This window comes from Globicephala melas, chromosome 14 (genome assembly GCF_963455315.2).
Source record: "Globicephala melas chromosome 14, mGloMel1.2, whole genome shotgun sequence".
Lineage (NCBI taxonomy): Eukaryota > Metazoa > Chordata > Mammalia > Artiodactyla > Delphinidae > Globicephala > Globicephala melas.
Window position 1 is genome coordinate 10294644 of NC_083327.1, and position 17826 is coordinate 10312469.

The 17826-nt window shown below is 38.9% G+C and overlaps 1 protein-coding gene and 1 non-coding gene across 4 annotated transcripts in view; one reads left to right on the plus strand and one right to left on the minus strand.

The window, feature by feature from the left end:
* CD109 (CD109 molecule) overlaps positions 1-15954 on the plus strand; it is a 135328-nt gene extending 119374 nt beyond the window's left edge. For 2 of the 3 annotated variants that reach the window (XM_060283392.1, XM_030859307.2), the window contains exons 29-33: positions 756-821; positions 3818-3960; positions 8272-8419; positions 10135-10237; positions 12282-15954. In XM_060283392.1, coding sequence (XP_060139375.1) covers positions 756-821; positions 3818-3960; positions 8272-8419; positions 10135-10237; positions 12282-12457 — 636 coding nt within the window. In that variant the 3' untranslated portion in view covers positions 12458-15954. Of the gene's footprint in view, positions 1-755; positions 822-3817; positions 3961-8271; positions 8420-10134; positions 10238-12281 lie in introns of those variants that run through there. The other variant, XM_060283391.1, reaches the window with a different exon arrangement.
* Positions 15955-17205: 1251 nt separating this feature from the next.
* TRNAG-GCC (transfer RNA glycine (anticodon GCC)) lies at positions 17206-17278 on the minus strand. Its single transcript has one exon. It is a non-coding gene; the product is annotated as a tRNA-Gly (tRNA).
* Between the last annotated feature and the right edge of the window lie 548 nt (positions 17279-17826).

Consider the following 17826-nt stretch of genomic DNA (forward strand, 5'->3'; position numbering starts at 1 on the left):
GCTCCTATTCTTTGCAGGCCCTGTGCCAGATTTCTTTACATGTGCTATTTATTGCATTTACTTCTCAGACCAAGTACCTTTATCCCCACTGTACATATTATAAAACGGAGGCTAAGAGAGTTTAGCTAACTCTCCCAAGATCATGGTGCTAGTAACAGTAGAGCTAGGATTTGAACCCATGATTTCGAAGACCATGTTCCTTTAGGCTGCACCACATGTCCTCTTAGGTGAATTGATAGAACCAGTAGTAGAAATCTTTCTTTAAAATGGAATGAAGGGCTATGCTAAACCCTAACTTTTTTCCCTTGGTTAACCTTGTAGGAAGTTGAGGGTAATGGGTGAAAGCGGTAACTTTAAGGCTAGAACCTGAGGGAGAAGGGTGATGGCGAAGGAAAAGGAAGGAGTGTTGGTTCCAGTCAGTGATGGTGTGCCATTGTGTTCTCGGGAAGGCCAGCGACTTCGATGCTGAGCGAGGCTTGTGGAGGGAGGAATGACTTGCATTTCTTGTCTTCCATGCTACAGCCCCTACAGAAGGGCAGACCTGTCCACGGCACTAACGTGTACTTCCTCAGCCTTCACCCCCCCTTATCTGGTTGACCCATAACTTTTGACACGTGAGGCACGTGAAGTTCTTAGAACTTCACAGCGCACACAGCTTACACTCCCAGTGAGGGATAACAGCGGTCTCTTGTGCCGGTTGGAAGGACGTAGGTATGGACAATTAGCCTTATTCACCTTTTTCTACCTTTATTCAGCTTGCTGTGGTACAGCCAACTGAAGTTAATATTTCTGCAAGCGGTTTTGGATTTGCTATTTGTCAGGTATGTAATAATGTTTATTTTTGTTTTGTTAGATAGGACTTGCTCTACTAATTCTTTGGTTTGGGGCACTGCTAAATCTTTAACTTAGATGATATAAAATTCTTAATGATTTAGTTCTATGACTTAGGCAAGATAAATCACTATCTTTAACAAAAAGTGTTGGAGATGTTACTAGCTGGTGAGTAGACAGCAACTACATAGTTTGATAATCTATAGTTTGATAATATTTCTTGAGTATTATATGTTTTTTGAAGTAAGGATTAAAATCCTCCAATATGATTCATGTGAATTGTTGGGAACTCCCACCTTCTTTTGTAAAAATACAGCTTAGAAATTGTAATGCTGGGTAGAGTTTCTACTATGACTTGATAACCATATAGCATTTTACTTACCATTTCTTAATATTCATTTAACAATATAAAGGTCCACATGGTATTATAAGTAATTGACTTGAAGATGGGAAATGTGTCCCTGTGCTGTAAAATTTTATATTATAGTAAATAAAACAATTAGAGCATGAGATGTTCAGTGCTCTGCTCTAGGAAGAAAATCTAAAGAAATCTACCCTTTATGGTGTAATTGGGATACAATAAAATGGAAGTAGTATATAAAATACTGAATGGAAGTTATTATGCTTAATAATACATGAAAATCATGGGGACCTAGAACCATGTTACTGGGATGCAAAATAATATGTGATAGTACTGAAAAAGATTATGTGCTTGGTTAGAAAAAACAAACCAAACAAACCCTGAAAGATTTACTGAGAAAGTTAAAAAAAAAAAGGCTATTATAGAGAAAAAGTACTTTTTCAAAAACCAGTACAACTATTCTAGTTGAGAGAACAGATGTACTTTCTAAGGCACAATGTGAAGGGGTACATGGTCAGGTATAATTTGGAAACTTAGAAATGATGTGAAGATTATTTCGTACGATACTCAAAACACAGTAAGTGTTTTTTAAAATCAAGGAAAAATCACAGTTATAAAGAACAGTATTCAATGAAAAGGATAGAAAGAGAAAAGAGTGAATAATTTGTACTGGTCTTTTTTTTTTTTTTTTCTTTAAAGTCTTTGTTGAATTTGTTACAATATTGCATCTATTTTATGTTTTGGTTTTTTGACCATGAGGCATGTGGGATCTTAACTCCCCAACCAGGGATCGAACCCGTACCCCCTGTGTTGGAAGGCGAAGCCTTAACTACTGGACCGCCAGGGAAGTCCCTTTGTATTGGTCTTTACTAACAAAGACCAACGTGAAAATTCTCACTCTCAAGCTGTCTTTTCATGTGAAGAGTAAATCCAAAAGTAAATACATAAGATATTTTAGATACGATTGAAAAATTTTATGTACTTAAACCACCAAATTGGTTGGAACTCATTCTTGATAAACCAAATGTAGATAAGTTACTGAAGTCAGATGATTTTTATTTGAGATTTGAAGGACACAGCAGTAAATATGGTACCTAGTGGTCAGAATGTTCACCAGTCCTATGTTGCATTAACATGCAGAAAATGAAACGTAGGGACCAATAGGTACTTTTTGTAATGGAGAAAAAAGTTGCAAAAAAGCTGGTCACCCAGAAATAGGTATTGACATTTCCTTTAGTTGATATTTTTGTAAGTGCTCTGGAAAAAGGAGGGCAAGGAAAACTCTCAGGTTTGCAATAAATGATAAAAAGCAAAGCTATTGGAAATAAACTGCAAGATTTCTTGACGTTCTCTGAGTGAGCAGTTCAGCTCTGTTGTGGACCAAATATAAATGCTAACACTTAGTTATAGATGAATATTAATTATGACCCAGGGGACAAATCTAGTAGTCGTGTTTGTTCTGTGATGAGATTGGTCTCTAAAGGAAAATGGCGTGCCACGGGAAAGGGGGTAATGAAAATCGCGGAGACTATCTCTCCAATTGATGGAACCATTCTTCAGCTGCTCCAAGAGCACTCTACACTTTTAATTGTAGTTTAAGAAAAAGTTGGAGAATGTCCAGACTGAGATATTCCAGAATGATCAAGGGGAGGAAGGATTATATGATGTAGGTGTGGCAGAATAAAAAGTTGGAACTCTTAGGTTTGAAAGATTATTTGAAAGATGAAGGCTTAGAGAGAGGATTTTTTTTTAAAGTATGTAAATCCACAGTGGACACTACACGTTTAGGTCGGAGGGGCGTGTGTGTGTGTGTGTGAGATTTAAGTATTAGCAAAAAAAAAAAAATACAGTATTACATATAATAGTAAGGTTTATGAACCTTAGTATCAAAAAAAGCGGAAGGGGTGAAGAATTTAAATAGATCCCGATTCGACTTGACACGAGGCAAGCCTAGGAAATTTAGAGGACATTCCCAAGCTTCTGATCTTAGGGTCCCTTTGAGGAAAACACTGGTCCTCACACCTCCTCAGGGTCCCCACAGCTCCATTCACATTGGTGGTGGGCACAGAGTATATGCTGAAAAAGACCCAGTTGACTTGAAATCCATCATTTATTTCATCCTCTTTGAAAAACATTGTGTGATCGAAAAAGAAGCCTTAGCAGTTGAATAGGTTTTTGTTCCACCAAGGCTCTTGGGTGAAAACATTTTGATTTATCTTACTGATAGTTCCAGTTTGTGAAAAATAACTCCAGTTGGGCAGCAGAGCTTAGAAATTAGTGGATGCTTTCAGGAAACTTGGCAATAGTTTAACTTTTTCCCTCAAGGGAATGTTTTATATTATTTGAAAAAAAAATGCACATGAATATTGTCCACGATGGTCTCTGATACTTGGCATATTACCTAACAATTTTCTCAATTTTAAACATCATCGTTTATAAACTCTTATAATTATATTTGTTAATGATACTTCATTAGCTAGTAAAACTAATTTTTTTTTAAGTTGAAGATTACCAGTCTAATTGGGTTTATCCCAAAGAGAATCATTACCTAACATTTAGGATACATAATGAAGGCAAATTATTGCTAGTAACTTATTATTTATGCTTATTTGTTATTTATTACAGCTTAATGTTATTTATAATGTGAAAGAGTCCAGATCTTCCATAATCAAAAGATCTATCCAAGATCAAGAAGCCTTTGATTTAGACATTGCTGTAAAAGATGATAAAGATGATATCAATCACTTGAATTTGAATGTGTGCACAAGGTTGGTCTCTAAGTCCCTCCTTTTTCTCCTTCTCCTTAAAAAAATAGATTTGAAGATTTAATTAAATATATATGGTTGTTTATATATTTAACTATATTCAATATAACTCTGTATAGTTATTGAACTATATCAATGTAAGGAGTTACATTTAACAAAGATTTCAGTTATGCATTACACTTCAGATTACAAACTAGAAATACTGCTAATTGTATTTAAGCATTTCTCAACATGCCCAAATTACTTACAAGTTTTCCTTGTATTTATAACAAGTTTGAATATAAAAGTTTAATAAAACTCAGGTTTAATTTAGAAAAACTTTAACGAATCATGTTTAACACTGCAAAATTGATTATTTCTTTTTGTTGGTCATTTTTCTGTTAAGTAATTATTCCAGGTTCATATTTAACGTTTATTAGTTTTGTGCACTTAACTCAAAACTTCATAAGAGTGTGCAAGTTCAATGAAGAGCATAGTTTTTTTTCTTAGACACAGTGAAAATATTCCAGTTTAGAAGATCCTTGCATTGGATAATTAGGCACTTAACAGCTTCTGGGAGTACTTAATAAGGTGACTATTAAATTTGCTCTGTGTCCAGAGCATCTGAGGATCTTGTTAAGTCATAAGAAAAAGGTATCCGTTTCAAGACTACTGACTTCATAGATTCAGGGTCTGTGAAGCCGCCTTCAGCTTTCTTGCTTATTCTAATGCACACATAAGTTTGAGAGCAAGTCCTTCAGAAAGTTCTTGAATCAAGAGACTAAAATTTCTTCCTTGTCAATCTCCCCTCTTAGCTCTGCATGATTTGGTGTTCAGCAGGGTGTTACTGCAAGAGGCACTGATATCGGGGAGCTGCTGCCTGCCCTTTTTAAACATCCCGTAGCATCTGGTTGACCTTGGGCTGTTGTTGGGCTGGAGGTCACTGATGTGGCCCTGAGCTGCCAGATCCTCTCAAGGTCCTCTGTAGGTGTTTCTCCAAATGGTCAACCTTCTTAGCCATTGCCTGGACCCAGTCTCCTCCATTGCTGCTACCATCCCTACTATCTTGGGCCTTTTTGTTCCTTTTGTTTTTTGGAAAGTATTTTTAAGAATATTATTTATTTATTTATTTTGGCCACGCCAGGTCTTAGTTGCGGCATGTGGGATCTTCTCTGAGGCATGTGGGCTCTTAGTTGCAGCATGCGGACTTCTTGGTTGCAGCATGTGAACTTCTTAGTTGCGGCATGCAGACTCTTAGTCGTGGCATGCATGTGGGATCTAGTTCCCCGACCAGGGATTGAACCTGGGCCCCCTGCATTGGGAGTGTGGAGTCTTACCTGCTGGACCACCAGGGAAGTCCCAGGGCCTTCCTGTTCCTGATTTTGGTATAAATTGTCAATGTGTTTGCCCCTTTCCTCACCTGTTTGGGCATTTTGAACCAGCAGCTTGGGGATATCAGAATCTCTGCAGTAGCTTCCTTTTCAGCTGAGAAGAAAGTAGGACTCCCGTTATACTTTACTAAGATTGCAACTGGGCTCTGCTCCAGAATAACAACATCAAGTTATTATTATTTAAACAACCACCACCTACATTTATCACAAACTTACATACCAGGCATTGTATCAATGACTTGCACACATGTCTCATTTAAGCCTTAGAATTACTCTATAAAGTAAGTGCTATCATTATCCCTGCTTTTCTCATTTACTCCTTCAGTCATTCATTCGCTCAGTAAATATTGGTTTAGTCTCCATTATGTGCCAGACACAGTGTCAGGATCTGGAATATAATGGTTAGCCAGAAAGACACAACCTTGTCTTCACAGAACTTACTATTTGGAAGAGGAGACAGAAATTAATAAAAATAAATCCTGAAAACACTGTTACCGAACTGAGGTCTGGCTGCTTGCCGCTCGAAAGTCAATAGCTGAGAGGCAGTTGTTGGTAGAAAGGAAAGATGCTTTAATCAGAAAAGCCAGCAATCTGGGGAGAAGGTGGACTCATGTCCTGAGAACAACTCTGAAGATTCAGTCCAGCTGTGACAGTTTTTAAAGGGAAAAAAGGGAGTAATCTCAGTTAATCATCGAGATGGGGAGTCAGAGCCATTGCCATTCCCCCACCCCCACCCCCCGCCCCCGTTTGCAGGCTTGTGGACTTCTTGTGATCTTTCTTTAGATGTTATCTTGTTCACACAGTTTGTGTATAAGATTACTAAAGGGGAAGCTGGGGAAGAGATCTGGTCATCTGTTAATTACTTATTCTTCATTTCTACTTTTTTGACCTACAGAAAGAACCAACAGGTTAGGCAAGGTATATTATGTGATCAAAAGATTTGAAAAGTGTGCTTGGGCTGGAGATGAGTAGAGCACGGGGGCGCCTGGTTTAAGGTTAGTTACAGTATAGCTTTGCTAATGTGGCAGGAAAAGGGGTTTCCTCGTGAGGGTGGTTTCCTGCAAAGAGCTGCTTATAGCGAGTCTAAAATTCTACTTTTGAAAAGGGCAAAGAAGAATAGCCTTATGGAGCAATGAGAAGGATTTTACCTCTTAGGGAGGTCAGGTAAAGACACAGAGGAGGAAAATGAGGTGAAACTGAGATTCAGACCATAATGGGGTTTCACTGTTTATAGGGGCTCATGTAAAGATGCAGGATTCCAAATCTTAATCCAGCATCAGGGAATCAGACAGGCAATAGACTTTGCTAGGTAGAGGACATCTATATCTTTTTCTTTCTTTCTTTTTTTGAAGGACCTGGAGAAGGGAAGTGTTTTAATGTCAGGGTTGGGGGCATTATATAAAAAGGATTTCGATGTTGCTACTAGTTTTCTGAGAAGAATCTGCTATGAAATACAAACTACATTTTAAATGAATTCTTTCAGTGGCACTTTATAAAAAGAATAGCTGGTGTTTCAGGTACTCTATTCTCATCAGTAGGGTCCAAGCCCTTACTCACCTCAGAAAAGGTTTCTCTGTGGCCTAGTAATTTAACAAATTCTGCCCCTGGCTGGTGGAAAGACCAGGTCAACCAAAGCACTTCTGATGAGGCACTAAAGTCATCATATCTAAGCAGGTGGGCTGTTTTTCTCATCTCTAAAACCCCTCTAGTTTTAATGCCCATATTGGTTTTCAATAGCATCTCTTCTGGCTGAGTGCCTCACCAGCAGATGGTTTCAGCTGCCTGGGATCACCGAGCCCACTGCAGTCAGCACTTGTACTGTGTGGCTTTTCAATCGCGTTTGGCAGGCATCAGTTTGCTACTTTAAAAAGCAAGATTTTGGGCTTCCCTGGTGGCGCAGTGGTTGAGAGTCCGCCTGCCGATGCAGGGGACGCGGGTTCGTGCTCCAGTCCGGGAGGATCCCACGTGCCGCGGAGCGGCTGGGCCCGTGAGCCATGGCCGCTGAGCCTGCGCGTCCGGAGCCTGTGCTCCGCAGCGGGAGAGGCCACAACAGTGAGAGGCCCGCGTAACCGCCCCCCCCCAAAAAAAAGCAAGATTCTCTACGCGCCCTTCTTGCTTTTGCCATTTAAAGGACAATAGGAACCAACTGGACGATGCTAAGAGACTTTCATGTTGGAGACACACTCCTTTCCATAATGACATTGGGCTGTTTCAGATCCAAACAAACAGCTCTTGCCATCTATTGATTTTAGAAAAATAATTATTTTAAAGGAGGCAAAATGTTGTTGGTGCCCAGATGCTTTGATAGTCACGACGTGTGCAACAGGGTTAAAGCACGAGCAGCGTGATAAAGCTTTCCAAGGCCTGTCATTCTCCCGAGGAGGCTAAAGCAAACACAACATGTGCTCCAAGTATGCGGGAGAAGAAAGGGAAGGACCTTGCCTACGGGTCTTCTTTGTTCTAAAACCCGTTGAAGAAGAGGCTGTCGATGACTTGGCCGCTGTCTCCTGCTAAGTGGTCAAGTGATGCCTCTTTTTCGGTTCCTAGCTTTGAGTTGGAGAGCTTAGTGCCATCAGCTTTTGGGAAAATGAAAAATGCAATGTCGTTTGGTATCAGCCGCCAGAAAACAGATTTGCCCACCGAAGGGGCAACGTTTGCCTTCCTTAAGCCCAGGGGCCCAAGTCTGCTGCATTGCAGGCATCACATGCTGACTGACAAATGGACCCGTTGTTCTATTCCTCATGTGGTTGAAAGTTATAAGAATTTCAGACCTGTAAGGAAAGGATTACCTTTTTACGGTTTTCTGTAGTCATTTTTTATTTCAAGGAAACGGTAAATATTTGGAATAACACTTGGCGGTTTTAATATTTATATGAAGATAGTTTGCCAACAGCTTCAGGTTTTTCCTAAAGGGTTCTCTTCTATCCGCTCCTCTCTGATTTAGGTTTCTGGGCCCAGGTAGAAGTGGCATGGCCCTTATGGAAATTAACCTCCTCAGTGGGTTTACCGTGTCCTCAGATGCCATTTCCCTGAGTGAGACCGTGAAAAAAGTAGAACACGACCATGGAAAACTCAACCTCTACTTAGACTCTGTAAGTAGTAAAACCTAAGTTTCACATTGGTAACCATTGACAAAGCCACTATTTATTGTGTTCAAAATTACCTTTCCTTTAAACGTTTTCTTTATGTCATTATTTTGGCTTTTTGTGTCCCTGAACAACTTTCACATGGCAACTATCTGTTGTCCTCACTAAAAAGACATTATTATAAAATTAGTTTAAGGAGAATTACTATTAAATGGTGAGCCTGATGAAAGTCTTGATAACAAAATTATTATTTCATACCAGATGTTCAACAAAGAGAAATTGCTGTGATATAATTTCCAAAATGCAGTCCAGATGCCAACTGGAGAACTCCTTTGCTTCAGGGAATTGCTAAACATATTTGTGTAAATGCTGCTGATGAAAAAAAAATGCTGACGGTGAAAGCTTTAATTACATGTTTTAAAATGCTTTCATAAAAAAAAGACTTTTAATATATCCCAAAGGGGTTAATATTCCTGCATTGAAAAGTTAGGTGCTTAAATCATAGAATATTCTCAGAGGTTTGGTCCTTACACAAAATTATTATGTAATTTTCATGTACTCTTCCCATTACTGTGTGAAAGCTACTAATCCAGGAATAAGGTGCATAAAATATGTGAGAGGAAGGTTAGTGTGGAATTTAAGACTCTACTTGTTATGTCTCAAAACTGCTGGCACGTTAAGTTTATTCTTCTGACATCTATATGAAATTCATATGTGGAATCAAAATTGAATTCTAAGTGTTCTTAGGATTTCATGTTACATGGGGGGAATAGGTATGTTTCTTATTCCAGTTTTGCCAAGTGTGAATCAATCATATTGTTTCAGCAGTGAACCTACTTTGAAAAATCTAGTTCCTTAATGTTCTTTTTGTTTTAAGCCTTCAAAAACCACTTTGGTTAAAAAGCTGTTAAAACGAATTCAAAGTTTCTGGATTCTTTTGCTGTTCAGTGATTTTCATATATTAAATACTGTTTGATAGCCATGGGCCTAATTTGGGGTTTGAAAAATACATTTGAGGTTTTTTAAAATAATGTAATTAGGTTTGGAGTGTCCATTACATTTTGACTGACTAATTTGTCTTTTCACTTACTGCTAATTGGTATGTAATGGAATGTTTAAAGGAATTTATCAATTTCAGATTCCTTAACCAGGATTATTTGCCAAATTGGCATTAAGTGTCCTTCCTGGAGGCAAGGAGGCTGGCCTTTTGTACCCCTGGAGGCAAGGAGGCTGGCCTTGTGTGCCCATATCAGTCAGTTATTGGTTGTAGGCCACACCTCCCACTCTGAGGTTACTTCACTTACTGGATGAGGTGACTCCCGTGAGCTGAGGGTGATTCTCCAGAGAAGGGGGCTGGTGTGAGTCAGTAGCAGCAACCAGGATGGGGTGCAAAGCTGAGACGGGGGATTTTGGTGAAGCACCAGGGCCAGGGAACGCACTTCTGGGCTCCTGCTTACTTAACCACTCTAATTCTCAGTATCCATTTCAGTAAAATGGAAGTAAGAACAATACCGATCATGCAAGGACTGTTTTACAAGATAAATGATGTAATTTCTATTACCCCAGTACCAGTGCTTACCCCACTACCGGGTGTGTAGAAATGCTCCCTAAGTGTTCATTTCTATAGCTGTTTGATAAAAGGATAAGAGATAGAAATGTCTTTTACTTTCTCTTGAACACATAATTTGCCACACCTTTAAAAGGCTTTTGTATTTCTCAAGGTAAATGAAACCCAGTTCTGTGTTGATATTCCTTCTGTGAGAAACTTTAGAGTGTCCAATACACAAGATGCTTCAGTGTCCATAATGGATTACTATGAACCAAGTAAGTGTGTCCTGGGGTTCGTGAGACTTTGGGAGTTACGCCAGGCATTCATTCATTCATTCACTCACTCATTCATTCCTTCATTCAGAGCGGTTGTCCGCTGGATTGGCTTTGTGGGGGGTGGGTGTTGTTTGGGGTAGTGAAAGAGGTGGCAGGGCAGAAGGTGAGCTTTACGTTTAAACGAAGACGATTGATAATTTACAAAAGAATAATCACATGATAGCATTTAGCATATATTAAAAAGTGATGTTTTTGCTCATAATGTTTTAGGTTTTTAACTCCCAGCTACAAACTTTACAAAGAAAAAGTGGCGCAGAGAGTCCATTTATGTTCAATTTCCAAGGTTCTGCTCCTATTCCAAGCACCCACTCTATCGGGTTCTGGTTTTAAAACAGGGCTTCTTCAGGAGAGAACATGAACAGCGTCTGCAGTGGATGGGCCTGTTGCGTTTAGCTGTTTCTTCACTGAGGGAGTCTTGTTTTGCCAAAATTTATTTATTGTAACAGATTTTTTTATCATTTCAAGAAAACTATAGTCTGTTTGGAAAATAACTTGAACTCCTTTGACTTTACTGGTAATTTTTTACTTTATAAAATGTTAGAAATTTAGGATGTGAAAGTAGAGATCTAGTCTGGAGATCATCTAAGTTGATCAGGATGAATCTCTCTTCAATCACAGAGTGACTTTTGGTCGGTGTGTGATCTTCAGGCTAATGTTTCTGCTTGTCATCACATCCATCCTGAATAAGCACTCCTGGGGCTCAGAATCATTAGAACACATGAGAATCATGAACATTTTCATGTCCTAGGTAGTTGTAGATAATTACACCTTAAAGTATGCGGAACGTGTCCTCGTGGTTGGGAGTGTTTGGTGGAGTATTCATGCAAGACGACGGTAGCACCAGCTCTCTCTCCTTCTAAGTCAACAAGCCAGTTGCTCTTATCTTTTGCCTCCTGTTGGAGTTCACCCCCAGCTCTTGTGGGACATTTTGGGGACACACTGATGCAGCACTTTCTTTCTGGTGGAAGGATAAGATCCACTGTGGAGACTCAGTGACAGTACCTAGTTATCCAGCTTCGTTACATGGTTGTTGAAACATTCTCCAATTGATGTTTCTTAGGTGTATGGAGAACATTTTAAACATTTGAAAAGCAAAAAAGATTCGGTCTCTGAGATTTTTTTGTGGAAGACAACTTATGTGTGAGGGGGTGCATTTAAAATGAAAACATGGGAAAGGTCAGAATAAACCAACCAACCCATTTTGAAGAACCCTAGAGTTAGAAAACGTACTTAAAATATTAAAAAAGTCAATGAAAAATTGTGAAGAAATTTGAAAATAGAAATTGTATTTTTTACAGTTTTTTGTAAAAAAATACAATTGTATTTTTTACAAAGTTTTTACAATTTTTAAAAATTGTAAAAATAAAAATCATTTATGCTTTATAGTAAGGTTACTGTAGTGCTGTTGGTGCTTTATATAGTTTTTTAAAAATGTTAGCTTGTACTATAAAATTTACCCAAGTTGAATAGCTTTAGAGACTATGTGCTTAACGTTTTAAAACACTGAAACAAGGCATCACACAGGTAGAGTTCTCTTCATACTTTTGCATTTTTAAATGAAGTCCATGGTAAATATTTCTCTTCAGTAGTTCCAATGAGTAGAACCTTACTTGAATGCATAGAAAATGTCACCCTAAAATAAACTCTCAAGGAGGTTAAAACATCCTCAATTTACAGTCTTTCCTGTTCCAGGAAGAGTTTCAGGTTGCGGTTGAACTGCGGCATGCAGCTGTGGTCTATTTTCTCTCTTTTAATGCTGGCCAGCTGCTGGAGGTACAGAAACTGGACTCAAAGCATTGTTTCTCTCTTGGACTTGGTAGTTTGGGCCCCTCTTGAGTATTTCAGTTGTTTCTTGTAAAGAAAAATAAAATTATGTGAAGAACGGAAAACTCAGAAAAGTGTATCGAAATGCTCTTAAGTTTTGGCAAAGTAAATGCTTCTAAACAAAGGAGGCATGTAAACCAACATCTGCTTCTTTGAACAGGGCGGCAAGCGGTGAGAAGCTACAACTCCAGAGCACAGCTGTCCTCCTGTGACCTCTGTGGGGACGCACATGCCTGCGGCCCCTGTGACAGCGTGGCCTCGGCCTCCCTTTCTCACCCTAACGCCTGCCTCCTTGTCTGCTTCATGCTTCTGTTCTCTTTGCAGTGTTGGCTATGATTTATTTCTTTAAAGACTCCGCATAACACTTTCATTTCTAGAAGTCACATGTGATTGTCTTGTTTTCATAAGCAAATATCGCCTCTATTTTGAAAATCAATGTTTTTCTTTTTATGAGATGGGATGGGGGTGTACAACTGGTCCTTGTCTGTGTAGCTGCATAGAGTTCTTCCCCTGACTTCTGTGTGGAACAAAAAATCAGAACTATTGCAGCTGTATTCTTTTATTTCCCCCTCTTAAAATCTTTTAGGATTCTTTGGGAGGTGTTATTTTCTCCAGAATAAATGTGTTATTTTAGATGATTCTTCTCATTTTCTAGAGGAAATGAGCCTGGGTTCTTAAGCACTGCTATACATCAGTGTCTGCTTTAGTATTAACGACGGATTTCCTGGGAACTGGGAGGAAACAAACCTGTGGGAGGAGCTTGTTCTGTCCCTTCTGTTTCCACCCTAACCCTCCGCCTACACCACCCATCCCAGTGGTCTCAGTACATCCTTCTTAATCAGATATAACTTCTTTCTTTAGGATGGAGGTGGTGATTTTTTTTCTTTTAAAGGGAAATGATGTTGTTTCACTCCAGATGTAGTCACACACCCCAGCCCTTACTCTTCCTCTGTTTTCCCTCTGGAGAGAAGCAGAGAGAGACTGGCTTCACTGTGCTTCCGGCGGCTCAGAGGTTGAGATTGCTGGGAAGTAACCAGGGGGGCCCCAGGTGCCCTCCTCTGCGTCCTCAGCCCCACATGTGGGCTCTGTTCAGGCTGGGGGTCAGAGGGCATTGCAGCACGTGCCTTACGTGACTTGGACCAGAAGATCCTAGACCAGGAGGCACATGTGAGTCGTGGGGGATGCTAAGCCAGGGGCACAACAAAATCCTGTATGAGAGGTAGCAGACTGGACCTCCCCATGGTCTGGGAAAGAAGCTGGGGTTTGACGGGGATCAGAGAGATGTGAAGTACTGTACGGTGTTGGCCAGGGTCCTGTGGAACCTTCTAGATTCAGGTGTCTGAGTGTCAGACCACCAGCTGTCCAGTGCCATCTAACGCTTGCTCTGAACCTTATAGAAGATTCTTGAATTTTGAGCCCCTGTGTCATGGGTTACCCTATATTCGGAAGGATAATATTCATTTATCTGGGTGAAATTTTAAGGAAAGATTCCTTCCTTCCCCCTTCCCTGTTTTTCCTCTTTTCTCACCTTTGTTTCATCCTGCCTTCCCTTCCCTTCTTCCTTTCTTCTTTTCATTTGAAATACATTGAAATATTTTAGATATATCCAAAAAATTTAAAGATTTTTTTACTAAATCTAAAAATTGGTTTAATTTCACTCCTGAACTCGGCATTTCTCTCAAGGGGATGTAGAAACGTAATCGTCATGGGCTCCAAAGACGCTGCATTGCAGTATTTTCAACTGTTTAAAAATAAATCCAAAAATAAAATATGCAAATAATATATTTTAAAGTAAATTTTAAAAAGTTTAAAAAGCTTTTATTTTAGTAAACTTAAATTACTTAAATGTTCACGGAATGCTTATGGACATTTTGGACACAAAGGTAGGAATGACTAACATTCAGGTTTTTAAAGCTTGAAACCTACATGTAGAAAATAGATCCTCAGAGGGTGATCTCTGGAGAGAGAGCAGTTGAATATCAAGCACGTAATTTTCTTGTATTTACTTTCAAGTGGGGAAAAGTTTTTCGTTGTGTTACACCTTTGAAACAATCCGATCTGAAAAAGGCACTTGGGTTTGGGCTTTCCTGTGCGGGGTTTCGGCTTTTATATGCTTAGGACTTGTTTGGAGATGAAAGTATCTGAGAACAAAGTTGGAGGAGTGTGTTGGCAAAGGATACCCCCTCGCTGCCCAGAGAGCCTCAGACTAACCGTAAATAGTTTATATTCCGTAGCTTATATTCTGTTCATACCGGACTTCTAGTGTAGTATTTTAGGAAACACCAGAATGGAAAGCCATTGGAAGACAGTTTGTAGCTTTTTTAAACCATGTTTGTAGCTTTTTTAAACCATATTTCCTCATTTAAAAACTAGAACTCTAATAGTTTTTGTGAATTATTTCAGATTAAAAATTCACCTTGTAACTCATATTGTAATACATCTCTCTTTATTATAAATGTATTAAAAGAGAGGAGAAGGAAGGGATTGAGGAAGAAGAGAAGAAGGAAGGGGGAGAGGGTCAGCGCAGCTGGAGGTGCATGGGGCATTGCGGACGCGGGCGTCTTCCTCTGTCACGCCTCTCAGAGCGCTGGCTCTGCTGCAGCAGTGCGCTTGGATTAAAAGGGACCAAAAAGCCACAGGCATTAGGGGGAAAGGAGGACACATAGTAGTAATAATTGACAGTATGGACTTTTTTTCTTCACATGCTATGAGTAATAATACTAAAAATCTCTTTTTACCTTTAAGTTTGCTGATGTTGAAACTTTCCCTTTAGAATGCCATCAATTTCACTTTCTGATATGAACTAATTTAAAGTCCCCACTTCTTTTCCACTGAGTGGGAACCTCATTAAGACACCAGCATGTGTGACTTCTAGTTTTGACTGGCCAAGGATTCCAGACACGGAACTTTAGGAATGACTAGTAGCCACGTCATTCAAGGACAGAGCAACGCTATTATATTTGGTTTCACCATCTTATTGCCTTCAGTTGTAATTCTAAAAAAGAAGTTAAAGCCCATTAAAATACGCTGGGTCAATGAAATGCTTCCTTTTATTGTGTGGTCCTATTATACTTTATGTTTTTTAAAATATTCTAACAATAACATCTTTGGTCTAGTATTTTTGGCTATATTCTAATCTGTGGAGCATTGTGTTAATATAAAATCCAGATATATGCTTATTGCCTAACAGTTTGTTACTTATATATGCAATGCTGTATTCCACACGTGGGAATTTTCAGAATTGTACATAGCGTAATTCTCCCTGCTCCCATTATTTTTGGGTCTGGGTGTCATTATTTTTTTTTAAAGTTGTATTTGACTGTAATTTCTTTTTATGTTAAATTTAGTTATAAATATTCTGTCAATATAATGCTAATTATCTTTATTTTGATACAATTCAATTATTTTGATATAATTCAATTTGATATCATTCAGCATTTCTGGCTGTCCTATGACAATTGGAGCTATGATGTTTCTTCGTCATTCTTTAAAGGAGCCATTATTAGCCCTCCAGCATGTAATCTGGAGTTCTTTTTAACAGCCTCACTTTTTCTAATTTGCTTGATTGAAGTTTAATACTGTTTTCTATAAAAATATGTTGTAAATACCTCCTGGACAAGGTTCCTTAACATAAGGACAGTACTTAAGTTGGTGTTCATCAAGTGGCTCCCGTGGGTCCAGGTGCCATTACATCTTCTTGGCTGCATCATTTACTTGCACTTTTAAAATCTGAGACACAGTAAGTGGACTCACTCTTGGATAAGATTCAGGACTTTATGCACTCTCAGTAGAGGCTTCTGTAAGACAGAAGAATATTCTGATTTTTTTTTCAAGTTCCAGTAAAGCATAGCACCTTTAAGAACTTAAAAATTTCCTATCATCTATTCAAATGATATTCGTGTTAATGTTAAATGTCCTAAGTTGCATTGGGAGTAATTTGAGGTACAATTTTTTTTTATCACTACTTTGAATAAAGAACCGTTATACTACTTTCTTTAGGAAACTAAACAGTAAATATACATTTTTAATTAAGTATATATCGGTTGTGAGTAGGCTTGTTTCGAAACTATTTCTAGCCATTGAGTTGTGTTTTCATGTGCCTCATCAAAAGACAGTGCCACATTGCATCATTCACTAAAATGTTGCCATTTCATTTCAGTGGTTGTAATACAGGAAAACATATTTCCTAGATTATTTCCGAGTTTCGCACTTCACAGGACACTTACGCATTGGTATGTGTGTGTCTTTGTAATAGGGATGATATTGATATATATGTTACTACATATTTAAGAGTAATTCTGTCCATGTTGTCACGAGGCCACGGTTTACCACTCTTCTGCCAGGGTATTGAATCCGTGGTATAGGATAGTTCCATGTTCCATTTATAGATCATTAAGATTTGTCTTTGATAGATTTAATAGAATGTGGCTCTGTTCTGGTCCTTCAAGCCTTTATGTTTTGGACTTTTACTAAGGTGCAGTTGATACAGTAGAGTTGATTTCTTTTGTACACAGGAAGCTTTATAAGATTTTATTCACAAATCTTCTATTTTGAGAAGCTGTTTTGCATATAAGAAGGATACTGTTGAAATAAAACATCATTTTCCCAGAAACTAAAGCTTTGTATATTGAACCAGGGTGATTCTGAATGTTTAAATTTTAAATGTTAAAGTGTTGTTTTTAATTGTACTTGATGATCTATTCAATAGGAAATCATGGTTTATCAATAAAAATGAAAATTTCCATCTATTACTACCAGTGTTGTTTTTATTTTAGCTTAAATCACATCTGTAGCACATCTCCTTTACCTAAACCTATTTAATGGTGAGGCATGGGATGTCTGAGGGTAGGTTTGAGGGGGATTATTGTGTTAAAAAGTTTGACATGAGTGAGAGGAGAGAAGCTTGACCACCAGCCGCTGCCTCACTTTTGTGGTTTCTAAAGAAGCTTTAAATTTCAGAATAGATTTAGATTTACAGAAATGTTGTGAAAACACTACAGAGTTTCCATATACGCCACACCTATTATTTCCCCTATTATTATTATTATTTTTATCTTTTGGCCACGTGGCATGTGGGATCTTAGTTCCCTGACCAGGGATTGAACCTGCGCCCCCTGCATTGGCAGCGCAGAGTCTTAACCACTGGACCACCAGGGAAGTCCCTCCTTCCTCATTCTTTGTGTTTGGTGTTGGAGTGGGGTTGGTGGAGAGGTAAATGATACACAAATGAAAAATGTAAGGTGAGGGACCCACTCAACTTCTGGAAATTGTACAGAAATATAGAATGCACAGTTTGTGTACCCAGGAGAATGGAGGCATGGACTCTTGTAACCACAGCCTAACCTTTCAGGTATATTTTCTTGATTTTCTACTAACACTTTTCTTGATTTTCTACTAACACTTTTCCTGCCATGAACTTTCTGAGCTTCTGTGAAATGTTAAGGGTAGTATGGTGGTTCTCAGTTGGGGTTGATTTTGACCCCGGGTGACACTTGGCAGTGATTGGAGGTAGCTCTCGTTGTCACAACTGGAGGTAGTGCTACTGGCATCTAGTGGGTAGAGACCAAGGATTCTGCTAGACATCCTACGGTGCACACCCACAGCAAAGGCCAAGTATCAACAGGGGCAACATATCAATAGTTCCGAGGTTGTGAAACTCCTTGGCTAAATGATGCTGGGCACCTCTACATCACCTGGTAATGTCA